Below are 27129 nucleotides of genomic sequence, written 5' to 3' on the forward strand. Positions count from 1 at the left end.
GAAGTACCATATGACCCAGCCATCCCATTACTGGGTATATACCCAAACGATTATAAATCATGCTGCTATAAAGACACATGTACACGTATGTTTATTACGGCACTATTCACAATAGCAAAGACTTGGAATCAACCCAAATGTCCATCAATGACAGACTGGATTAAGAAAATGTGGCACATATACACCATGGAATACTATGCAGCCATAAAAAAGGATGAGTCTGAGTCCTTTGTAGGGACATGGATGCAGCTGGAAACCATCATTCTCAGCAAACCATAGCAAGAACAGAAAACCAAACACCGCATGCTCTCACTCATAGGTGGGAACTGAACAATGAGATCACTTGGACTCGGGAAGGGGAACATCACACACTGGGGCCTATCACAGGAAGAGGGGAGGAGGGAGGGATTGCACTGGGAGTTATACCTGATGTAAATGACAAGTTGATGGGTGCTGACGAATTGATGGGTACAGCACACCAACATGGCACAAGTATACATATGTAACAAACCTGCACGTTATGCACATGTACCCTAGAACTTAAAGTATAATAAAAATAAAAAAATTAAAAAAAATTAAAAAAAGAACAAGCTCCTTTAGCTCATCATAGTTTTTTTATTATCTTCTGATGCCTACTTCTGTCAATTCGTCCATCTGATCCTCCGTCCAGTTCTGTGCCCTTGGCATTGTGATCATTTGGAGACGAAGCACTCTGTACTTTTGGGTTTACAGCATTTTTTTATGGATTCTTTCTCACCATCCTGAATTTGTCTAGTGTTGGTCTTTGAGCCTGCTAATCCTTGGATGGAGTTTTTTTGTGGGGGCCTTTTTGTTGTTGTTGTTGTTGATGCTATTGTTATTTTCTGCTCGTTTTTCTTTCAATAATTGGTCCCCCTTCCGTAGGGCTGCTGCAGTTTGCTAGGGGTTCACTTCAGGTCCCATTCATCTGATTGGCTCCAGTGCCTGGAGATGTCATTCAAGGAGTCTGGACAGCAGCAAAGATGGGTGCCTGCTCCTTCTTCTAGGACCTCTGACCTTGAAAGGCACCAATCTGATGCCAGTAGGATCACTCCTGTATAGGGTGTCTGACAACCCCTGTTGGAGGGTCTCACCCAGTTGGGTGGCACAAGGAGCAGGACCCATTTAGTGAAGCACTTTGCCCTTTGGTGAGAGGGTGCGTTTCACTAGGGGGAAACCCACTCATCTGGGCTGTCTGCATTTCTCAGAACTACCAGGAGGAGAGACTTAAGTGTGCTGGTCCCCAGCGACTGTGGCCACCCCTTTCCCTAGGGGCTCAGGCCCAGGGAGATCCGAATTCTGTCCCTGAGCCTCTAGCTGGAGTTACTGGAGATCCCGCAGGGAAGCCCCGCCCACTGAGGAAGGACAGGTCGGGATTAGGCCTGAAGAGGCACTCGGGCCACAGACTGCCACAGTGGGTGTCCTGGGCTGTGGGGACAAGTCTTGGGACCAAGTTGTTCAGCCTCCCTGGCTCTAGCTCTAGCAGGGGAAAAGCGCAGCCTGGACCTATAGAAATGGGTGCCGCCCACTCTGCCCAGGGAGCTTAGCGTGTTAGGCAGTTGCAAGTCCCAGTGCTGGCTATTGCCCCTCCCCCCAGGAGCTCAAATGGCTTAGACAGCAGGCAGCCACAGCTGGTGCTGGTTGCCTCTTTTTCCCCCCTCCCCTGCAGCTCCCCGACCCCACCCTTTTCCAGTTCCGCAGGCTTAAGCAGATTCCAGCTGAGAGGCTATAAGAATCTGCATGTTCCCAGGCTGGGACACTAGGCCCTGGTGGCGTGGGTTCGCAAGTGGGATCCTCCCATTCATGGTTGCAGGGTTCTGTGGAAAAAGCTGTTTCCCTGGCTGGGTAGCGCACTCACTCACCACCGCCTCCCTTGGCTGCGGGGAGGGGGAGGGGGTTCCCCTTCCCCGTGTGGCTCTCAGGTGGGCCAGGTCAGCCTTCTTGTCAATTTTGATGAAAGAACCTGAATACCTTGCTTGCCGATGAAGGATTCACACACTCACGTTTTTTTCCAATGGGAGCCTCTGAACACCACAGCTTCTAATCGGCCATCTTGGCCCCACCTCCAAAAAAAATGGTCACATTTCTTTCTTGTAATCACTAAATTGTGATTCACCCTCCTCAGCTGCTCCAACCAAGTGTTGGGAGCTATGCTGCAGTCCAGTTTGTACAAAGGCAGGGGAAAAAAGTGTTGTGGTAAAGAAACGAAACTGATGGAAATCTGAAATTTTTAAAAATTTTGCTATTGAATTAGGTAATAAGTGCTTAGCCAAAGGTCTAAAATGTATTTCATTAGACAAATAGAATTAGATGTTAAGAATGACAGAAATTAGTATGTTACTGTGTTTCCATACTGTAGCTATTACAGTAGCATCACAGCATTTTTACAGCATTCACAAGCAATGCTAATGCTTCTATACTTCTGGAAGATGAAATCTTATGATTACGTATATATTTGTTTAAAGCAGAATTTGTGAATACACCATTTGGTATAACATTGATTCACAAAGCCATCAAGTACATGAGAACTTGACTGATAACCAGTCCAATCTCTTGAAACACAGCAGATCTCATAGATAATCATCTTGCCTCTACTTAAACAGCACCCTGATGAGCAGCTCAGGAAGCCTGCTCTTCCAAAACTGAGTATCTCCAGTAATTATACAATTCCTTCCTTCTTCCATGTGGGGCAAAAACTATTCTATAATTTTAGTCCACTAGTTCTAATATACCTTCATATACTAGGTAGTGATTTGAACAAATCTGTCTCCTCTTCTCACAGAAGTCCTTTAAAGTACCTGAAAATAGTTCTCATGTTTTCCTTTGTCTTCTCATCTTATATTTTGCAAAGAAGTAATTTAAAATACATTAAAGGCAGCTTTAAAGAACTGTTTAATAAAAAAAAAAAAAAAACCAAGGGTACACTAGGAAACACACACACAGTATGTGTGATTTGGAAGGATATTACGAGTTATGCTTTGGAAGGAAATAAGAAAGCAGTTGAGAAATAGGAAGTCTATTTCAGATAAGAGGAGCTAACATGAGAAGCTTTTATGCCAGGATTACAGTCTTTTGTGTATATGTGCTCTAACCTGGGAAAACAGATGTTCAGGTTTATTCTTCTTCACTAGCATATACACTTCAAACTGTTTTTCCAGTATTGTATTTATTTGCCTTGTGCCGTTCACATTTTTCATGCCCAATTCCATTTTGATCATGCATATATATAAAATGTTAAGCTAACAAAGGAAGAAATTTAGAGCCGTGGAAATGAGTACCAATGGTACATGTACTTATTGAACTCATAAGCACTGCTTCTTTAGCATCAGGTGAGGCAACCCTGGGAAACATTAAGAGCACACCAAGTAGAGCAACTATTCATATTTGTTAGTCTGAAAGTAGATCTCACAGAACACTGAGCTATGTCTGTCATTATGTCATTATCCCATCCTAACATATTCCATAAATAAAACACAAGGGAAAGGCTGAGACCTGAAAGAATTTTTTTAATGGTCATCTTTTAAAATTGAGTCAGGAAAGGAAAATATATACATTAATTCTTTCATTATTTTAGAGGAAACTATCATCTGTTTGGTTTCATTGTTTATTTCGTGAAAGGATTATGCTTTCACGGATTCTCTTTTCTTTTGTAACACAGCCATGTTCATGTTTTCAGTGTCCCCTCCAGTTTTTGGGCATATTCACACATATTTTATGTACTTGGATTCATAATGTTCATGATGCGCCCAAACACTTTATGTTTAAATTCTTCTTTTTTGTATAATCTGTTATCTCTAACAGATACTGGGAGTGTTTGTAGCTGTCAGCTCTCAACTGAGTCTGACTCTAGGCATTGCCTTCAGCTGAAGAGAGCTGCCGGCCCAAGATCCCCCTGCCTCCGCAAGGAACCCACTTTCAAAGACAGTTTGGAAAGTGGGGAGTAATAACACCAAGATACCTCCTTCTTGCCCCAGTCAGGGGCAATTCTGAAGACAGCAGCTGAGACCTCTGTTGTGATGGCTTTTGCAATAGCAATTCAATTTTTCCCTCTGCCCTATCTACTTTCTTTACATTCTCACAGGGAAACAGTCTGGTAAAACTCCTCAGCTGCAAACATGTACTTACTACCTTTCATGAGAATGACCCAGAAGGCAGAGCTCAGAACCACAAAGGATCATTCTCAGGCCTTGAAACCTAATGAAGTTTGCCTGGTGGGATCACTGATCCTCCGTACACTGCCCAGGAGCCCTCCTGAGTGCAGATCTCCATGTCGGAGTCTGTTTCCTGAGGAACTAGAGCTGTTCCAACATCACACACATTTTCCCATGCTGTAGCATAATCTTTCCACATAGTTCTCATTTAAGTGGCTGCTTAAAATTCTTCTAAGGAGAGCTATCATATTTTGACTTTTTCCTTATAGTTGGACCACTGGTTGTTGCCAATATTTTGTCTCTTTATACGAGCATTCAGTAAACAGAACTAAGCTGTTATTTCATGTTTTTTCTGGTTTTTAATTTTTTTTTAATCTTAGGTGTGGGTAATTACTAAGATAAAGATATGAAGGATTTCAGTCGATTGTTAAGAATTTACAGATTACAGTACTATAAGCCATAAGTCCAAGTGTAAGATATATCCCCAGGACACTAAGGAATTAGAATAGATTATTTTCTGTATTATGTGTCTTTGATCCAAGACTCAGCATAGAATGCCTGAGAAGCCCAGAAGAAAAGGAAAACAGAGTAGTCTGTTATTAATTTGTGTAGCACTCTACTGTACTTGGCTGAGTAAATCAGTACCTACACAATGCCAGCATCTAGTGAGCAATAAATACTTGTTGAACAGATATTTGAATGAATAAATGCATATTCAGGTTGCTTTACATTTTAATTTAAATTCAAGAGGGCTCGTTAATGGGGAAATGTAGATAATGTAGAAAATACGGACTGGATACTGATAAGCCTTTGGTTTTAAGTTATTAAATCATCACCATTCCAAAGCAAAAATGACAGTGGTGGTAACAGCAGTAGTGCACATGAGTATGTTAAATTCTCTTTTCTACAGAACCTAGCACAGAAAGGACTAAAAGGAAGAGTTAAGGAAGAACAAAGTAATAGCCAACACAAGCACTGAGTCAACTAGATAACAACAGACCAAGTTTCTAATTATCTCAACAGGACACATACCACAATTTCATGGAAAGGAGTGCCAGAGACTGGAAGATATTAGTGAAAATCCAAACCTTTAAATTTGGGGAACAGTGAGGAAGGAAGGAGGATGTTAAGTTGAACAAAGTATATCTCGTGAGATACACTGGCATATCCTGTAGACACAGCATAAGAACCATTCCCTGTTCTCATTTCTTATAACCAACAAGAATCGCATCTCAGATCAGACTAGTCTCTTCAATGCATTGTGAGCACACCTTGCTCATTCCAACTTGGGTCCTGCCACTCACCCTCCTGAAATGCCCAAAGGAGAGCAGCCCCCACTGCAGAGTCATAAACAAAGAAGGGCACTCCACTTCTTAGGGAGCAGAGGGAAGAAAAATATGTCACATAGGAATGTTAAACACACAAGCAGAAGGAGGAAGAAAACAGCACCAGAGACTTAGTTTATTCTTATAAATAGCTTAATAGGTAGACTTAGGTCTGCCTGAGCCAAAAGAGATATAAAACAAAAATGTCTGAATGTGGATCTTTTATTTTTCCAATACACTTTTACCATTCCCTCAACACTATTTAACTCCTAAAGAAAACAGAAGGTTATATGAGAGATCTTTCTCAATATTTGAAAGCAAACAAAAACGCATTATCCAAAAGGTCAACTGAATCTAGTATTTGGCAGGAAAAAGATATTACAAAGCTATAAGATCTTGAATTCACACATGATGAAAGATGCCACATTCCTTTCAAAGTGCTTCTTAAGTGTGCTACAAAAAAGAGTCACAATTAAAGAAGCAAGCTGGCTTTTCTCTTCTCAGCCCATTCCTAACCTTGCCAGTATATTATTGCTATGTCCTTTCTAGCTTGCAGAAGAATGTCAAAGGTCTATATAGTTTGTTTGTTTTTTCTGTCCCACTAACAGTGAATCAGTTGGCCTGGTGCCCTAGAAGTCAAACAGATATTTGAGAAATTTTTCAGCCTTGTGACTATGGTAACCTTGTTCTAAGTTGAAATCTCCCAATGTAGGCAAACTTCATTTTAAACAACTGGACTATAGACTTCAATTCTGCTGTCTATAAAGCTGACTACTAACATCCCTGTTTCACTACTCAGAACTATCCAAAAAAGACTTAGATAAATAAGAATAAAGTTAAGTACAATCAAGTTCCTATGTGGAAATACCAAGATTTACTCCATCTCACAAATCCCTCCTGTTTTCCCAGTATTTATACTAAGGTGAGAGCAGGAACAATGGTCAGTGAATACCACTGTTACTTGAACTTTTGCCTCCCATTAACAGAACTAGATTCATTCCATTATTTAGTTTAAAATTTTGTTCCCAAAGGATCAGGACTATGAGGTCCATGACAGCATGAAAATGTGTATATAGGGCAGGGCGTGGTGGCTCACACCTATAATCCCAGCACTTTGGAAGGCCAGCCATGGGCAGATCACAAAGTCAGGAGATTGAGACCATCCTAGCTAACATGGTGAAATCCCGTCTCTACTAAAAAAAAAAAAAAATTACAAATAATTAGCCAGGCGTGGTGGCATGCGCCTCTAGTTCCAGCTACTCAGGAGGCTGAGGCAGGAGAATCGCTTGAATCCGGGAGGCGGAGGTTGCAGTGAGCTGAGATCACGCCACTCCAGCCTGGGCAACAGAGCGAGACTCCATCTCAAAAACAAAAAAAGGAAAGAAAGTATGTATATGAGTATGTGCAGGGATTGTAGGAGTAGGTGAAGGGAGTTAAATCACATAGACAGAAGACCTGATTATGTCCTGCATATGTTTGCTTCAAATTTTTAACTTCAAATAAATTTGAAATGTGAGAATAATTTATATAAGCCTCAGTATTTCTATGCAACAATTAAAGTTTTAAGGAATTATATATATATACATATATATAATCTGAAATGAACGCCATTTTTGAAACTGATCTTTTGTCTATTCCAACAAAAGGGGAAATGAACATCCAGCATGTGCTTATGCTCTGACCTGTTATTAATTTAAAAAATAGGCAGTGGTAATAATTTTAACCATATATAGCTGTATTATCTTCTAAACAGTTCACTTTACACACCTATTAGTTCAGTAAACACTAAACACCAACTTAGTGTGATGTCCTGCTTTAAGTGAAGATCCTATGTAACTAATTGTACACAATGCTATATGGAGATACAGAAAGTACTGCTACTAAATATAGAAATACTTTAATAGCACATTGCAATATCATCTAATGACTGATGACAGGCCATGAAAAATAATGTATACTGGCTATTTAAAATGTCAGGGAAGCAATCAAAAACTCAGAGTCTACAGAGAAGAATATGTCAATGATTGTTGAGGCTTCTGAATTCAAGGAAAGTATTTTGGAAGTCCAAAATTATCATAAGATAATAGTAAAGGGATGCCAAGAAAGCTACATGTCCATGTATAGATGTCACTCAATATAGTACCATGAAAATCAGTACCTTAAGCAATAGAAGTAGTCAGCAGTTTTATTTTTACTTTCATTCTTTGAAAATGTGATTTTATTCTTGAGCAGTATTCCTCTGTGTGGAAGAAATGAAATGAAATGTTCTGGAAGATACAGGAACCAATCACCTATTCTGGTATCAATTGCCCTGCAATATTAGATAAACAGAGTGGGACTATGTTCAGACACTATTCCAATTTTATCTTTAATCTCCATATCACAAAATCATGTTATAGGGGAGACAGAAAACAAAACTTAAGGAAAATAAACTCCACAGATGGGCTCCAATCTGGACACTAGTTACATAGAATTTGATGCATTCACAGGTGATACTAGGAATTTTATACTAGCGTAAAAACAGGCCACAAACTCTTAAACTCACTTACGTTTGTTATTTTAGTTAGTTTTGTGGTGTTGTCTGTTCGTTTGTTTTTAATTGGGGATACAACCCAATGGAAACAAAGTTCCTTTGGACTTATAATCTATTTTAACTTTATTCAATCCTTTTTGGAAATGTTTATTTTGATATAAGTTTAAACTTAGAGAAAAGTTGCAACAATAGTACAAAAATTATCATACTCATCTCAAGTTTCACCATTTGTGAACAATTTGCCCCATTTGCTTTCTTATTCTCTCTCATTCCCCCTTCTCTATCTTTCGCTACACACACACACACACACACACACACACACACACACTCCATTTGAGAGTAGATAGCAGACATTATGCCCCTTCATCCCTAATACTTCCTTGTATAAAATGTACACTTTGACACTATGCTATCTTCTAACCCACAATCTATATTCAAATTTTGCTCATTGTTCCACTGATATAGCTTACAGTTGTATTATTTTCTAGTCCAAGATTCAGTACAGGATCATACTTTGCATTTGTTTTTCTTGTGTCTTTAGTTTCCTTTCCTCAAGAACACTCCTCATTCTTTATTTGTCTTTCAAACAATAATCCTTGGATAGCCACCCCTCCAGGGCCTCTGGCCTTCCTGCTGTGGTTACAAAGAGTTAAATAGAGCACCTGACCACTGGGTACCTACATTCAAGTCAAAGAGAATGACATGTAAACAATTAGGAAGCACATCATGAAGTGTGCATTAATAGAAGTATAAGTGGGTTCCTTCTATTTTTATCAGCTCAAACTCCTTGCTCTCTAGATCTTTTTTTCTATCTCTCATTTGGAGTCAGAAAAATACCTTCATAGCCAGAATAAATATTGTCAGTGTTCACTCTGGCAGCACAGACACAGAATAATCATTGGCAAAAGGTATTTATGAAATATTTTTTAATTCAGGGAGTTGGCCAAAATAACAGAGAGTACCATGTAGCAGTATATACTAATACATACACACGGTGTTTATTTATTTTTTTTTAGGAAACAGAGGTGGTTCTTTTAATGGAAGATGTGTCACAATTACCGCTTATTTTTGGAAACAGAGAAAAATGCAACATGGTAAAAAGAGCTGTACTACTTTCCTGTAGTTTAAAAAGCTATATTCAAATCTAGCTGCAAGCATTTGTTGGCTAAGCTTTGGAGTAAAGCACTTACACTCTGGGTCTAATTACTTCATCTGTAAAATGGAAGTAATAATACCTAATTATAGAATTTAGCAAGGTACAAAATAATATACATGAAAGATCCTTATAACAGTAAAGCATATATAATTTATACATAATAGTAAAGCATATATAAATAGTAAAGCATATATGTATATATGTATGTGTATGTACTTATGTATACAGGCATATATGTGCATGTGTGTATATATGTATATGGAGAAAAAGAAAACAACAGCAAGAGAAAGCTTAAGTATGCATTTGATTTGTGGATTTTACTTCCACTTCTCTTGGGATGGCTCTCTTCTAGTGATCACACTCAAGCAGCCTTGCATTCTGTCCACTGAGTAGAGAAGTTTTATACTTCCTGCCATGTGGCCTCCTTCCCATTAGCTTCTATGCTGATAGAGCCAGGAGAGCAGAGATGACATCTGCCTTACTCACTCTCAGATCTTCATGGCCACACAGGCCTGGCACATGGAGGTATTCAAAACACACTGGTGGAATGATGAACACCAGCTGGGACTCTGTCTGGCCCAAAATACAATGCTACAGCCTCACTGCCTCCTTTCATTCATCTTAAATAGATCCAGAGTAGCAAATGTTACTCAGACATCAGTGGAGAAACTAGAACTTTCATCAGTCTCAACCTCCTCCATATTAAAGTGAATGTTTAGGCCAGGCGCGGTGGCTCAAGCCTGTAATCCCAGCACTTTGGGAGGCCGAGACGGGCGGATCACGAGGTCAGGAGATCGAGACCATCCTGGCTAACACAGTGAAACCCCGTCTCTACTAAAAAATACAAAAAACTAGCCGGGCGAGGTGGCGGGCGCCTGTAGTCCCAGCTACTCGGGAGGCTGAGGCAGGAGAATGGCGTAAACCTGGGAGGCGGAGCTTGCAGTGAGCTGAGATCGGCCACTGCACTCCAGACTGGGTGACAGAGCGAGACTCCAGCCTGGGTGACAGAGCGAGACTCCGTCTCAAAAAAAAAAAAAAAAAAAAAAAAAAAAAATTAAGTGAATGTTTAAAAAAAAAAAAAAGTTCATTTCTGGAGCTCTAAATCCAGAAATATCAGTGAAACAGCACAAATACTACAGTCATACAGAAATCCTATGAGTTGCTTAAATGGATTTAAGAATATTATCATTAACATATTACTTAAGCCCTTCCCACTCTTTTACATTCCATTGTCTTATTTTTCTTTTCTTTTCTTTTTTTCTGGTTTTTTTTTTTTTTTTTTTTTTTTTGAGATGGAGTCTCACTTTGTCACCGAGGCTGGAGTGCAGTGACACCATGTCAGCTTACTACAACCTCTGTCTCCTGGGGTCAAGCAATTCTCCTCTCTCAGCCTCTCGAGTAGCTGGGATTACAAGCGCCCACCACCCCTGGCAAGTTTTTATATTTTTAGTAGAAATGGGGTTATCACCATTGTTGGCCAGGCTGGTCTCGAACTCCTGACCTCAGGTGATCTACCCGCCTTGGCCTCCCAAAGTGCTGGGATTACAGGTATGAGCCACCGTGCCCGGCCCCATTGACTTATTTTTCTTCACAGCATGCATCACTCTGAAGTTTTTGTACTTGTTACTTGTCTGTAGTTTTTTACTGCCTGCCTCCCCACTTGCTGTTTTCTCCCTGATAATCACCAGTACCTAGAACAGTACCCAGAAATACAAAATATTCAATAAATATTTGTATTGAGAGAACAAAGTACTTGAAAACTATTCCTTTAATAGGGCAAACATGTCCTCTACAATAGTATATACAGACTTCTCTGGATTAATCAATCTTCCCCTGCAGTTAATATAACAATATACTAGTCCAGCTGAAACTCTAGTGATCATTTAGAGCTCTGAATTAAAGAAGTTGTGCAGATTTGCAGTAAGTTAGAGTTGTTTGACTACCAAATTTGTCAACTAGAATATTAAGCTTAAATATAGTACTAAAGCAAAAATGTAATGACAAATTAAGAGAAGTAAACTTACGTTTGGCAGATTTTAATTGTTGCTTTTTATTCAAATGTAAGATTGAGAATAAGAATAAGGAAAATAAAAAGGTTATAGAAACAAATAAAAAAAGAGGTTAATGAAAAACAGTCTGAAGTGCTAGAATTGAATGAAGAGGTGAATGAAGTCTCATAAAATGTTGTGGGGAAGTACACAGAACCAGAAGAGAATGAAAAGTAGAAAAATTATGGCAATTGGGTTTTTTTAGTCAAAGTTTTCCTGGACACTAATCACTCAGTGGAGTAACTCCCAAGAGTCAGGATCATTTGTCACTGTTCTGTTTGTCCTCTGGCTGAAATTCCTCTTGATATCTTCTTCATAAAGATCCTAAAATGACTCTGTGCTTTATGAAAGCTCACAGACAAGTATAAACTTCCCTTTCCTATTACATTAACAAATTCTATTGCCCACTTCATTTTCCCCCTAGGGTAAGACTGTCCTCTGGGAATTAATAGGATTTCTGGTCCTAATGATAATAATAGTGGACAGGAAAGTGTCATCTAAAGCTCTCAAGTAAAAAAAAAATCTAGCAGTAACCAGGCATTTTTATGAAAACTATGCATGATCCATTATTTCTGACATTAGTTTGAACAAAAGCCTATTGCATGTCATTGTGGAATTAATGACATGGGATGAATAAAGAGAGGGATTTATCCAGAACTAGGTATGCCCACTTATACATAAACAGAAGAAAATCAGAAAAAAAAATATGATATTCTAATTGTGTGACGCAAATGATGGCAGTCTAAGCTGGTAATCTAAGCCAGCAGTTATCAGCATGAAGGAGATTTGGCAAAGAGATACAGAAAAGGCGAAAGGGAAGAAGAAAGGAAGGAAGGAATGAAGGGAGGGAATGAGGGAGGGAGGGAGGGAAGGATAAATACAGAGCATCTAGCAAGAGGCATTAAGCCTGTATCTGGAAGACAAAAAGCAAGTAATGAAAGCAGAGCCCCAGTTCCTGTGTGGGATTCAGAAATAGAACTGAAGTCCTGAAGAGAAGTAGGAATAAGTCAAAAGAATTGGGTGGAATACAAGGCAACAACCCACTTTCAGAAATAAGACAGAAAGTGAAACACAGGATTTTAGAGTACCAACTAACAGCAGAGATGACTTGGTATCAAATGTCCTAAGAATTGACTACAGTTTCTTAAGCATCCTTGCCCAAGAGCAGGATTAGACTTGGAGTTAAACTGTTAAAAGTCATGGGTGCATACTAAAATTATCTAGAGAATATATTTTTAAAATACAAAGTTCAGGTCTCTGCCCTAGATATGATAAATCAGAATATCTCGGTATAATGTCTATAGACCTCTTGTATTTATTAATGTCTCTTGATGATCCTACTGTACAATCACTTGTGGAATGTAAGGTCCACTGATCTAGAGTCTAGCATATACATAAGTACTTTTGGGATTAGGATTCAGATCAATAATGCAATCATATTTCCCTAGGAAGAACAAGAGCATAAATGTATAAATCTCAAAATTAAAATTGATATTTTCAGAGCTGGTTTTTCCTCTTTTACTTATCTGGCTCTGGACAATGTTCAATCCTGAACCATTATGTAGGAGTCAGGAATTACTTCAGTATCCTTGCTTATGAAAATCACATGTGTTTCTTGTTTAGTTGACTCCTATATATATGCTTTACCAGTTTCTTTTCATGCCTGTCACCAACTGGAGGTTCTCCCTCCATTCCATCAATGAGTCATGTCTTCTGTGGGGACCTACACTGGTTCTTCTAACTGTCCTTTTGTACCAGGGAAGTGAAGTCCAGTCCTCACATCCCATACCATTCCCTACCGCCCAACAATCTCTCTACCCCACCTGATCCTAGACCATAACACTGGTACATAACAGTGCATAAGGTGCCCACAAAGGCTAAAATAAAATTCATTTATAACACAGTGGAAAATTCTGACAAGTACTTCCAAAATCTACAACTTCTTTCTTCATACTGGAAAATTACCATTTCCCAAGGTTAAGATCAGACTTTGTGGAAATATAGGAAAAAACCACAATAGACCAGGCATTGGAAGTTAGGTCTCAAACTTATTAGATTTGAAGGAGGTGTCACTTTTACTAGGTACTACTATGAGTATCAGAAATGGGAAAACAGCACTCCAAAACACCTATAAAAATCACCCACAATACATAACAGTCCATAGCTCCCCTCATGGAAAATTTAACATATGGAAATCTTTAACTGAGCAGACTCAAAGAAAATAAGAGACTAATATTTTTGCTTTTGAAAAATGGGACTAACAGTGGGATAATAAGGGGAATTTACCACATATAAAAATCCTAATTTGTATAACATCTTTATTGTGACACATAAAACTCTACTCACCGGATTAATTTAAATAAATTACAATAGAAATGCTGTCAAATGCACTTAAAATTGACTGAAGAACTGAACTCAAGACTAATAAGAATGACAACTTATCTAGCATAGAACCCAGGATGTTTGAATTTAACTCTAATTTTACTTAAATTTTCATTAACTGTCACAAGAATTAAAACAGAAAGTTATTAACATCTGTAGTTGAGTCAAAGTTAGAGTTATGCATCAAAGAACAATGAAAACAGAACAAAAACACTATGGACAAAAACATCAGCTTCATGCATAGGAAATAATTCATTTAATTAACAAAAGTTGTAAAACACAAAAGAAAAGGGTTGGGGGAGAAAGGAAGGTGGTATGCTCACTTGAGCTAAAAGACTAAAAGAAATAAAGACAAAAAACAGTATTTCAAAAAGCAAAAGTGACAAGTCACTATAAATCTGCTCCATGAGATGGTAACAAAATAAGCTATGAGTTTGACATATGAAATGATTACAGCTCCACAATCATGTTTCTCACATGGTAAGGGAAGAATAATCTTCCTTCTAACTCAGAGAAAAAGCAATAACAACAATCACTGTTTGGTAACAGAAGCAGTGGAGGGGTCAATAAGTAATGTAGCAGGCTCTACCATCACAGTCTCATAGTTCAAACACTGCCCTCCCCACAGGCTAATGGTGTGACCCCATGCAAGCAGCCTGACCTGGCTGTGCTTCCATTTCTTCTGCTCCAAGTCAGAGATAAGTGTTTTTGTTTTGTTTTGTTTTATCCAACTAAGGAGTTTTGCAGGTTTTAAATGGCAGTAATACTATCTTTGAGAAAACAAAAATAGAAGAGTTTCTAAGAAATTTGAGAATTTTGTTATGTGAATGTATTGAGTAAAGGAGCTTTAGTTAAGTGAGTTTGACTCACTGGCTGTTGATAGTGTTGAAAGGAATCTTAACTCAAGCAAGCTGGGGGTTAGGAGAGCATGTCGATATTAACAAAGACCATTTGTGGACATCTTATATTTCAACATCTTCAACAAATGGGACCCTGTTGGTTATAGCACCTCAAAGTTACACTGAAATTCCTAAAATATTTCATTTCCCAGTGAATAAATGCTGAATAACTCCATTCCAGGAACTTATTGTTACTAAGCCAAAGAGAAAGAGTCTACCTATTACAGTAGTATCATGGGCAATCACTGCTATCACTAATAAATTTTTAAGCAGTTTCTAAATTCAGTCATAATATCAGGAAAAGTATTTAGAATGACAAAACCAGAAAACGAAATTCTTAATTACAGTTGGTATATGCAGAAATAGTAAAGAGATAACAGGTGCTGCTTTTGTTTATTAAAATTTCAAGGAGGAAGGCACATGTATTAGAATGGCTAAAATCTAAAACACAGAAAATATCAATTTCTGGAAAAGATGAAGAGCAATAGGAAGTATCAGTTATTGCTTCTGGGAAGGCAAATGGCGCAGTCACTTTGTAAGACACTTTGGCAGTTTCTTACAAGGTTAAACATAGTTCAACAATTGCACTCCTAAGTATTTACCTAACTGATTTGAAAATGTAGTCTACACAAAAACTTGCAATTGAATGTTTTATAGCAGTTAATTAATAATAACCAAACATGGAAGGAACCAAGGTACCCTTCAATCAATGAATGGATATGCAAACTGTGGTACATGTTAAATGGAATATTTTTTGGGGGGGAGGGGGTGGGGGGGAAAAGAATGAGCTCTCTGCCAAAGACATGGATTAATTTTAAATTCACACTTCTAAACAAAAGGAGCCAGTGAAAAGGCTACATACTATATGATTACATTTATATGACATTCTGGTAAAGGCAAAACTATAGCATGGCAAACAGATCAGTACTTGCCAGGGATTTGGAGGTGACATGGGGTTGAACAAGTGAAACACAGGGGATATTTGTTAGAAGAGGGAAAGTATTTGGTATGATGTTATAATGGTAGATATATGACATTATGCATTTTTCAATACCCATAGAACTTTACAGCAGAAGAGCTAAACTTACTGTATACAAATTTAAGTGTGTGTGTATGTGTGTGTGTGTGTCTGCATGTGTGTTTAGGAGGTCAAAGTATCACAGGATGGAAGACTATAATGAAAGAATCTAGCTGCATTATAAATATGTGAAAAAAAATCTCACTGGAAGTGGTGGGGTAGAATGGTGCTTACCTAAGTAACCCTGGAAATGACTGGACATTATAAAACTTTATACATAACTACATACTCTCAAACTGCCCACAGGCACTGTATTCTAGTTGATAAAATTGTTTCCCCTGGAAGCTTGTGTTAACAATTCTGAAACAACTATAAACATACACTGGAATTCAAGAATTCAGTAAATGGATGGCTAAAGGGAGTCAGGTTTCTCCTTGTTAGAAAGGAGGATATAGACAAGCAAGGGGGAAAGGTTAGAATGATCCATATGGTAACGGAGTAAAGTTGGAGATATCAGTATGAACTCAATTTAGCGTATGATGAATACATATAAAATGTTTATAGATAGGCATATATATATGAGTCAGTATACACACATATATTCTTTTTTTTTTTTTTTTTTTTTTAAGCAGAGTCTCGCTCTGTCGCCCGGACTGGAGTGCAGTGGCCGGATCTCAGCTCACTGCAAGCTCCGCCTCCTGGGTTTACGCCATTCTCCTGCCTCAGCCTCCCGAGTAGCTGGGACTACAGGCGCCCGCCACCTCGCCCGGCTAGTTTTTGTATTTTTAGTAGAGACGGGGTTTCACTGTGTTAGCCAGGATGGTCTCGATCTCCTGACCTCGTGATCCGCCCGTCTCGGCCTCCCAAAGTGCTGGGATTACAGGCTTGAGCCATCGCGCCCGGCCCACACATATATTCTTTTGCTCTGTTGGCTGAGAGGGTGTAGAAGCAAAACGCCCCAATAGCAATGAGTACAACCAATGCCCAGGTCATGGTTTCTAATACCATTCTGCAATAAAAGGTATCAGGGATCCTGAGAGAAATGGCTGATTCTAGACTGGGACAGGAAATATGAAAGATGAGTCTGGAACATCTTATAGTGCTGGAAAGTAAGGAAGTGCTCAAAACACACTATGCACACACAGACACACACAATATGGGCATATGCCAGGCCAGTGATGGGCATATGGGCACATACCAAAGTAAACACGAAACAAACAAAAGATCTGGCCGTATGCTTCAAAGCTGTCAAGGTCATCAAAAACAAGGAAAGTCTGAGAAACTGTCATAGATAAGAGAAGCTACGGAGATAAGTCAACTAAATGTAATGTGGTATCTGGAATGAAATCCTGGAAGAGAAAAGGTTAAAAACTAAGGATACTGAAATAAAGTATAGAATTTTGTTAACAATAACATATCAATATTGTTTTATAAATTGGGACCAAAGTACCATATTAATGTATGATGTCAAATGGGGAAAATGGGTGTGGGATATATTAGAACTTTCTGTGCTATCTTCACAGTTTTTTTATAAATCTAAAACTATATTAAAACTTTATTTAAAAAAACTTAAAGGGAGAGGAAAAATAAACACCACCCTACTGAAGAGTTCATAAAAGAGAACAAAAGACAACTTGAAGAATTTAGCAATGTGAGGGGTTGTCCTCTCCTCACACAAAGAAGAAGTGCTAGACAGAAAGCTGCTAGTGACAGCGAAACAATGCTTTAGAGACACAGAAACAAAAATTTCAAATTAAGAAAAAGGACTGCCATGATTTTCCAGCAAAAAAGAAAAGCTACGTCTGGAGAAATTTAACAGGACAAACGGGGAATAGTCTGTCACAAGATTCAGAAGAAAATGTTCCTAAAAGACAAAAAAATATCTAGGAGAAGAGGGAAACCATGGCACATTCCTACTCAATACCCAATAACCAAAAATGGAAGTAACCAAGGTATCCTTCAACCAATGAATGGATAAGCAAACTGTGGTACATGTTAAATGGAGTATTTTTTCAGGGGAATTGGGGGAAAGGAATGAGCTCTCTGCCAAAGATATGGATTAATCTTAAATTCACACTTCTAAACAAAAGAAGTCAGTGAAAAGGCTACATACTCAATATCCTTGTAACTTCTAAAACTGACTTGTATAACTTAAGGATATGTTTTTATTATAGTGTTTATCCTATACATATAGGAAGCAGTGTCCATACACAATGGTCTCATTCTTTCTCAGGACTACCTACTATATCTAATTATTTCAGAGAAAGTATATAAGCAGAGAGCAGAAAACAGAAGTTTTCTCTAATTTACACAGAGCCACTACCTAAAGTCTCGTTTAGAAATTGTTTAATAAGATTCTATGATGAATTCTTAAACTTTTCCATTAAAAGAAATCAGCAACATCAGAAACACAGTCTTTTTGCAGGTTTTGTGCTGGACCAGTGATGTCTAACATACGAGGCCAGCTATGTAGCAAGATCAGCTTGAAATCTGAGCAAAAAAACTGGCACGGTGTTTACTATAGCATAGCCAAGAAAGCATGTTTGTGTTGTGACGGGAAACACTATCACCCTTAGTGCATTTTCAACACCTAAAATTTAAAGAATAATCCTAGTTTCTAAACCGAAATGATCCAAATTGCAATGAAACTGCACTTTCCTCAATGCTGACAAGAAGTTTGTCTCATATAAGCAACTATCCCAAGTACATTTGGAAGAGCAATGCACTAAGCAAAATGTGACATCATGACGAGTCTAAGAATTCGGAGAACCGGAAAGATGGTGTGTAATTAGCATCAGAGGAGTGATGACACAGTCAACAACTCTGGAAGGCAGCACAAAGTAGTGAGAAGAACATGAGGTTTGGAATCAGACTGAAATGAATTTAAATTCTGCCTCTGTGGCTTGTTAACTCTGACCAAAGACATCAACAAGTTAGTTCACCTTGCAAAGTATGTTTCCTCACCTAAACAAGTAAGCAAACCTCATGCGTCTGATGCACACATTATTTGGGGAATACTCAATAATAATAAAAGCAAAGATTTACATTCCATTTGTTTGTTATATACCATGCTGTTCTAAGTATGTACTTAATATAAATTAACTCATTTAATCGTCTTAGCAACTCTAGGAAGTGTGCAATTATATTATCTCCATTTTCCAAATGCGAAATATGAGGTAAGGAAAGATGAAGTCAATCATTCCAATTCGTACAGTTAGTAAGTAGCTGAGATGAATTTTCAACCCAAGTAGTCTGGCTCCAGTCTTGCTCTAAGTCACTACATTATAGTAACATTATTAAGTTACTTCCCCTCCAACCACCTTAATTCCAATTCATTTTAGTAAAATACTGAAAATATTTACTTTAATGAAAGAGGAAATTGATCAGTTACCAAGTTATAGTAACAAGAACTATATTGGCAGAAGTTATTTATTGCTATTAATATTAATTCACCAATAAATATGGTAAGTTGTTACTACATTAACTAGTTCTCCAAGATAATAATATGTTAAACATATTCTACTCTGCTAAACAATTATATTATTTAGAGTTATTCCCAGAAAATCCCCAAGTTAGTCTTAACCCTAACCTTAAGCTAATTCTTCACAATTTTATGACCAATTAAAAGGCTCCTAAATACACATTCCAAATCACTGTGAAACAAAAAAGTATACACAAGTTGACATATAAGCAAAAAATCATTACTTAGAAAAAAACAGAGAGTTCCATACCAGCTAAAGATTGTGGAATCAGTGGCATCTTATAAATGATTTCACAGTATTTCAGGATCCCTGACACTAAGAAAATATTGTGCGGAATAAGCCCCAAAGGTCTTTTCCTCTATCCTCCTTACTAGCCCTCTCCCAACAAAATAATCCCATGATAACATTGCTCCCATTCTGACTTAAATGTGTTACGTTTCTAGAGAAGATAAAGCAACACTCTGACAGAGAGAGACCTTTAAAACAAAGAAAACATTAATGAATACTTTTCAGAACTATGCACTTCCTGACTATTTTGAGAGGAAATGCACTTCACAAGGGCAGTATAAAACTATACTTTGTGCTGTCAAATACTAGATCTTATTCATTCTATCTAACTGTATTTTTGTGCCCATTATGCTTTCCCCCTCCCTCCCCCCAACTACCCTTCCCAGCTTCTGGTAACCATCATTATACTGTCTATCTCCATGAGTCCAGTGGTTTTAACTTTTTGTTCCCACAAATAGGTGAGAACAATAGGATAACTACAGTCAACAATAATTTATTGTATATTTTTGAATAACTAAAAAAGTATAAATGGATTGTTACAAAGAAGGGATGATTGAGAGGATGGATATTCCATCTACCCTGATGTGATTATTATGCATTGTATGCCTGTATCAAAATATCTCATGTAACCCGTAAATATATATACCTACTATGTAAGCAGAAAAATTAAAAATAAAAAATTTTTTAAAAATGAAAAAAAAAACTATACTTTGAGCAATACTTAGCAAATAACTGATGCTTCCTAAACCTGCAAATCTTTATATGCTATAACTCTTCAGTAAATAAATTAACCTAGAGCTCTCATTTCTATTTGTTCTCTAAACTACTGTGGGAAGTCTTTTTCCTACACCCCATCTCCCTCATCTTGTAGCTCTTAGAGCTCTACAACAACTGAAACACCCACAACACCCTTAATAGCATTAGCACTTGTTAAAACTCCAATAGTCATAACCTCATTTATGTTTAACTTATTATGACAAAGGAGACTATGCAATTTATCATCCTTCTCCCTTAACTCTCCTACTCACTTTGTCTCCCTGCCTATAACACTAAGTAACACATAGGAACAAGTAGCAACATTTCAGCAGAAAACATGGTACACATGCTTTAATACATGCTTCATTCAACCATTACAATTTCCAAGAAAATACTAATGTTGCCTCACAGAACATAAACACATTTCTACTATTTAATTTGAGCTAAAAATAGGCTTTGCAGATTAGGGCTAGAAAAGATTTTCTATTTTTTGGACAACTAAAATTAGATTACTTTGGTATGCAAAAGATATTATGTACCAAATAAAGCAATAAATTTAAATCTGAAGTCCTCCAGCAGGGAGGGCATTGTCTACTATGTTTCTTTGCATGGCCAGAGTTTCAAGGGCCCAGGCTCCATTATCACAGCAATTGCCAAAGCACCAAAATGTGGTGAAGAGATGGCAAGAAACAGACCACAATCAATATCCGTAATTTGTAAATGACGAGACAGAAAATAGAAACAACCGGTTTCTAAGCCAACAAAAGGGAAACAGAGAGCAAACATTTTGATATCTGAAAGCAGTTCTTTCCCGTTACTCCAGAGACATGAACCACACTGTAGGGCACAACATGCGCTCCCAGGGAGTCCCATGGAAGAAGTGAGAACAAACGCGTGGCAGAGGCATAACAGGTCTTCTCCAACTCACTTTCTCCCCTCTCTTCAGGTCCTCGTTTTTATTCCATGTCACCCTCTAAAAGCAAACTTCAACCTGAAGAGCCAGTAAATGACCAAAATTTCTAGAGGAGTTGTTTATACTAAGTAGGTAGAAATGATCATTTTGGAAGGAGAAAAATTGCTACTATGATCACATTTTGTGATCTATTACTTCAAGTCTTTTTTGATGATGAAGTATAAATAACATACAAATAAGTGAATAAACCACCAATAATCTAATCACACTCCCCAAAGGTGATAAATATAAACCATGGAGTTGGAACATTGCCTTCTGCCATCCAAAAGAAAGGTTCTCAGGCATCAAAATTGTTCTTAACTTGGTTGAAATGCTATTTTCCTGTGCCGCCCCCCAAAACCCTCCCGAAAAATAATTTTGTTATGTGGTGCTTTTCTGTCCAGTAAGCTAACCAATTCTTTCATTCTCATATATGATTACACAAGAGAATTTAAACACAACTTTAAAAAAAGATAAAATCTAAGCAAGCCAAGATTAATCATAGCTCCGTGACTTGTTAAAAACAAAGATTTTACTGAATATGACCACTAAAGCTGTCCTCAGAGCATCAATATATCAAGATTCTTAAAATACATTATTCAAAGAGAACAGCTACCTCTTAGGCACATAATCATCTGTGCCAGCATCTGGTTGGCAGGTGGCAGGCATTAAATGTTAATCTCCAGAAATTTAAACTTTACAAGATTATGCTTTAAATCTTGAGAACAACCTATCATTACTTAGAAGAAGAAAATAATCAGACCTAGTATCTCTTTGGCCAAAAAAAAAAAAGTTAGTATTCATGGAAATCTAAACCCTGTTACACGATCACCTTCTAAGTTATAAACACTTCACTTACCCTAATGTCATCAGGCAGCACATTGCCTGCTGACGTCTCACTCACGACTTATTCAGCATCTCAGGGCAACCTTCGAAAGGCAACTAAACTGTGCTGGGCCAACAGTGTCCCCTGGTGGTCACCATTTCAAATTGTTTGACCCAGGGTTTCTTTCTGTGGAAATTCTGCACACTCATTTACAAGCCACAGTCCAACTATCTTTAGCACCCCAGTGTAATCATTATTTTTGAACACCTCCTATTCCCTCTAACTCAGTGATTCTAAAACTAGGGAGCATAAAGAAGAAAGATGTAAGGGTCAGGAAAATGCTTAGAAACTGGTTAAGAAGCAACTTCTCAAAATATTCAACATCCCTTCACTGAGATTCTGATACAACCCTTTTACCCCAGCCCTTGAAATCACAATGCATTAAGAGAAATAGATGTTACTGAAAGGAGAGGCCTTGAAAATATAAAATCAGAAAACTTTAAACAGCTCTCGGGTAGTGTCTCTTTTAATCTCACCCTGATTTTCTCCAATCATAAGATTTACTTGGATATTGTGACATCCCTGCAGTTGTTCTAAGATTAAGGCGATGAATCTTTGGCCTCCTTTTCACTACCCATCACCGTCCTGCATGCTGTTATAGATGTTAGATAAACCACTAACATCTATACGCCTCCCCTCACAAAAAGCATACATTTTCTTATTATTTGATTTTGTGTTTACAAAAGTTACCTAGGATGAAAATGTAGCCAACTGGCGGCTGGATTCCCAGCTTGAATGTAAAAGAAGTCTACCTCTAGAAGTCAGGCATGTTTAGAAAAATCTGATAGACTCTTGGGTTGGAGTAACCTGAAAATTGTTTGTAGGAGAAACTCAGATGTCTCCAGGGAAAGTACTTTAAAGGAAAAGAAAGAACATGCAAACTGGTTTGCCCTATTCTCCATCACCTGACCCCAAAAGAGATTCTGCATTCTGTGTGGAGTCGCTCACTAAGATTTGTTATTCCCCACTAGCACCCTCCAGCACGCCATGGATTCCTATCTGGGTCATAAAGAAAAAAGGATTCTACAAAGAACTTAAAGAGAAATTTCTCACTAGAAACATCTGTAAGACATCAGGAAAAAAAAAATATTTCTTTTAGAACACTTTGCATGGAATACAAGGTAGCTCTCACATACCAAGAACTTCAGGTAGCATGGTAGAACAGCTCAGTTATGGTAGCTTAAGGCTGTATGATTGGATGCAATCTACAACACTACCTTTTAGCCATATTGGAGCATCCAAAAACAGCCCCTCTGCCATAAGTACGAATACCTTTAAGACGGACACTCCCCCAGCCCAAGTAGGGCAAAGACACCTCAGTAGATGACCTGCTTCACTGACAAGGCCACAGAAAGGAACGCTGGATTGTAGAGTGTTAAGAGTACCTGTGGGCCACCCTTCTGCCCCAACCAGGACCTCCCAGAAATAACAGAGTATGACTGAGAGTAAAAAAAGATCCTACAACTTCAGCTGAGAATAAGGGCCAAAGATATATGAATTATACAAAGCTAATACTATTCACATGTGAATATTTGAAATTGTTTCCCTGGAATTTAAGTATTTTTGTTTTGATGTTTTTCCATCTCTAAGTAAGTGGCATGCAAGCAATTTCCACTCAAACATCTTCAGGAGAGTAAACACCCATCACTTCACAAGGCCTGGGTCTCAACTTGCCATATTCTCCAAATCTCTCTTTGGTAGAACATGAAACATTTCCACCTCGATATTCCCTCTCTTTCATTCTCTCTCAATCATATAAATACATAGTTAATATACCGAGTATATTAGCAGTACACTGAAGAATTCCTGAGACATCTTCGATTTCTTCTTTGTTGGAGTGTTCTGCATAGGAGCATCTGTTAGAGATATTGTGGAAATTCTTTTCTGCATCCCTGTAACTAAGAAGAAAACAAAATTAGCATAAGGAGAAATTTTTGAAAGCATCTGCGAATGCAACTCATATACATACGCACAAGCACACGCAGTCTATGCTTTCATCATAATCACATTTTAAAATAAGTGAAGCTTTGAGACATAATTCTGGTGTAACCCACCATTCACATCAGCATTTGCAGTGTAGACCTGGAACTGAAGGCAACTGTTAACAAGAAAGCTATGTGTGAAAAAAATTGAGGAGAACGAAAAATATATCAGCTTTGTATAGCTAATGTATCACTCTGTAAGCACGTCATCAAGGCTAGTGATCTGCTTCCATAAGGAAGCTGCCTAAAAAAGGAAGAGTTAACAACGTTAATTTGGTGTCCTGGCATTCAACAGTGTTGAAAGTAAACACACCATAACCTTTATCACAGTCAAGAAGATAGCAGTACATGCCAGGCGCGGTGGCTCATGCCTGTAAACACAGCATTTTGGGAGGCTGAGGAGGGTTGATCACGAGGTCAGGAGATTGAGACCATAGGCCATCCTGGCTAACATAATGAAACCCTGTCTCTACTAAAAATACAAAAAATTAGCCAAGCATGGTGGTAGGCACCTGTAGTCCCAGCTACTCAGGAGGCTGAGGCAGGAGAATGACGTAAACCTAGGAGGTGGAGCTTGCAGTGAACCGAGATCACACCATTGCACTCCAGCCTGGGTGACAGAGCGAGACTCTGTCTCAAAAAAAAAAAAGATAGCAGCATACACCTAGCAGAATTTGAGTCATGGTCTTACCATTTTCTATCTGTGAGATCTTGGGCAAGTAACCTAATCTCTTTGTCTAACTTTCCTCTCCCATAAAATGGAAGTACCTCCTAGAGTTCTTGTGAGGACTAAATAACACAATGTCTGTGTAACTGGATATTGACTGGGAGTTTTTTGAATTGCCAATGAATGAGAGCTAAGACAAAATAAGCTGAGGACATTAAAGGCCAAATCCTCCCACATTCTAAAGGGGTAGCCAAGAAGACCAGAGCTCTTCTTCAGGACTTAAGAGGAGACTAAATAGCCACTGCCCCCGTCACCCTACTACCAGCTCACAGAAGCAAAGGAATAGAAAGACTTCAAAATAAAATCTTCAGAAGAGTCAGGAGTTGGCCTAGGAAGAGAGTGCTATTGCACTTTCCCCCCTCCCCTCCTAGAAAAGGAGAAAAGGGGAGTGTTCCCTGCAGACATCCAGTTGGTGAGGGGCATCCACAGCTGGTAGAGATTGGGGATCTCCCATCTCACTCCCCAGTGAACGTCTGCAGAGACAGTGGATTTCCTGATCATACTCCCATGTCTGACTGACAAAATGAAGAAGAGTCAGGAGAGAGTCATTAACAAGGAAAAGAAATCGAGAAAAATTGGGAGTAACCTAAAGGCCCACCATTTGGCAGGGCAAATATGTGAGTTTCTCATGGGTTAGGGAAGAGAGAGGCAAGCTTGAGTTGTCTGGTTGTCATGGTGCTTTTCCAATCTAGAGGCTACCAGCCAGGGACAGGGCTCCCACTACCAAGACCAAGAGAGTGAAGTCCTTAGGTGCGGCAGCTGTGGCATCCGAAGCAGTCAGGGCAGAACTCATATATGCATCCTAGTGAGGGCATCACAGCCAAGAGAGGACTGCTACAACCCCAGCGAATTTAAAAAGGCTTCTGCCATTTTCCATTTCATTCATGCTCCAACCAATACATCAGAAGAGAAAGGGACCCAGAAAGGAATGGCCTGGAGAAGAAGAGCGAAAACCCACATCATACACTCTGTCCTACATTCCAAGTCTCTTAGGCCAAGGCCTGACCCAGACAGGGAAAGGAACATTAGAGTCAGATTGGATATGAGAGTAAAGATTTAAATTGGCCTGGAGTGAACTTCATAATTCTTGGAAGTACTTAGAAAACAGAGCAATCTGTCTAAGCTAATATCAAAGGGGATGTATCCTAGCATGTTTGATGTGAGTGGAGGGAAAAATAAAATGGTTTCATGTTTGTATACCTCATTGAGATCAGACTCCAATAAACCAGTTAGGCAAAATGCCTACCACAGTTTCCAAAATGCAGGAGTCACTCAAAAGGTGGAACAGGGAGCACAGATGTTAAACACAGGCAACCACAGGGTTATTTTTAATTCAACCTCCACCATTTTTATCAGAATGACCTTAAAAAGTATTTCTTTCTCTCAGCCTCAATTTCCTCAACTGTAAAATGTGCTTAATACAGTACTCTTATGCAATATGTTTAGGATTAAATAAAAGATGGAACGTGCCCAGCATATCTCCTCCAACACAGTAAGCAACCAATAGATATTAGCTTTTGTCTAATTTGTTTATGTTCAAAAAGATATAGTTTTTCTATGTAAATATATGAAAAAAAAGCTAGATCATTTTTAGATAAAATAATTTAAGCCACAAAATCTGATCATGATAGCTTAAATAATATCCTTGAAGTTTGTTTCCCAGAATAATCATAATTCACCCACTCTTAATTTCACTTCTAGTGTTCTACTGAAATTATTCTGGCTTAATTTCTCCTCAATTGTCAAAAGAAAAAGAGAAACAGAAGATTGGCTGTATAAAACAAACATAGGGCTCACATTAATAATTGGAGCAATACAATTTAATTTTAGATGACTATAAGAATTTCTATCCCAGACTAATATGAGTTTGGCAACAGTCCTACCCATGATATTAACACAACAATGCTTATTATGGCAAAAAATAAATAAATAAATAAATAAAATTAGTGGCATGGTTCTGAATACACATTTCTTTATTCTTTATTGTTTAAAATATATAGTGAGTGAACACTGTATCTCAGAAAGATTATCACATGTCCCACAGCAGTTTACTGAAGAAATCTGTGCTTCATCTGCACTGCCATGGCAATCCATTTTTGTGAGCCATAGACCAGTAGAAGTCATATAGTACAAATATGAGTGACAGCAATTGAGTCAAGCCCTCTAGAGACGGAAATTTCAGTCAAAAAAAGAAAAAAAAAAACCAATGAAAAAGTGTTCTCTTTAAGAAGAAAATTGTTGCTAGAACACAAACTGGGCATCTTCAGCTCCGGATGCTAAACAACAGATTCTAAACTTTAAAAGTCCCAACAAAGACAGGAAAAGATTGCAGCAGGAGGATAAACTGAAGACAATCAACAAAAGTTGAATTGCAAAAGAGTCATTTACTAATAGTAGTAATAATAATTCAATTCATTTTTTGATTATCTTTATGTACCAGGTACTATGCTAACTACTTTTTGTAATTATGTGACTTCGCACATTATTATCATTAAGATTTCATTTAAACTTCACCACAACACTGTT

The 27129-nt window shown here is 38.2% G+C and overlaps 1 protein-coding gene across 1 annotated transcript in view; it reads right to left on the minus strand.

Moving 5' to 3' along the window:
* Positions 1-27129, minus strand: part of GUCY1A2 (guanylate cyclase 1 soluble subunit alpha 2) — a 327273-nt gene that overhangs the window by 265519 nt on the left and 34625 nt on the right. Inside the window, exon 3 of the mRNA XM_033205254.1 lies at positions 23671-23792. Within this exon, the coding sequence (XP_033061145.1) occupies positions 23671-23792 (122 nt within the window). The remainder of the gene's footprint in view (positions 1-23670; positions 23793-27129) is intronic.

This window comes from Trachypithecus francoisi, unplaced genomic scaffold, assembly GCF_009764315.1.
Source record: "Trachypithecus francoisi isolate TF-2019V2 unplaced genomic scaffold, Tfra_2.0 Lachesis_group8, whole genome shotgun sequence".
Taxonomy (NCBI): Eukaryota; Metazoa; Chordata; class Mammalia; order Primates; family Cercopithecidae; genus Trachypithecus; species Trachypithecus francoisi.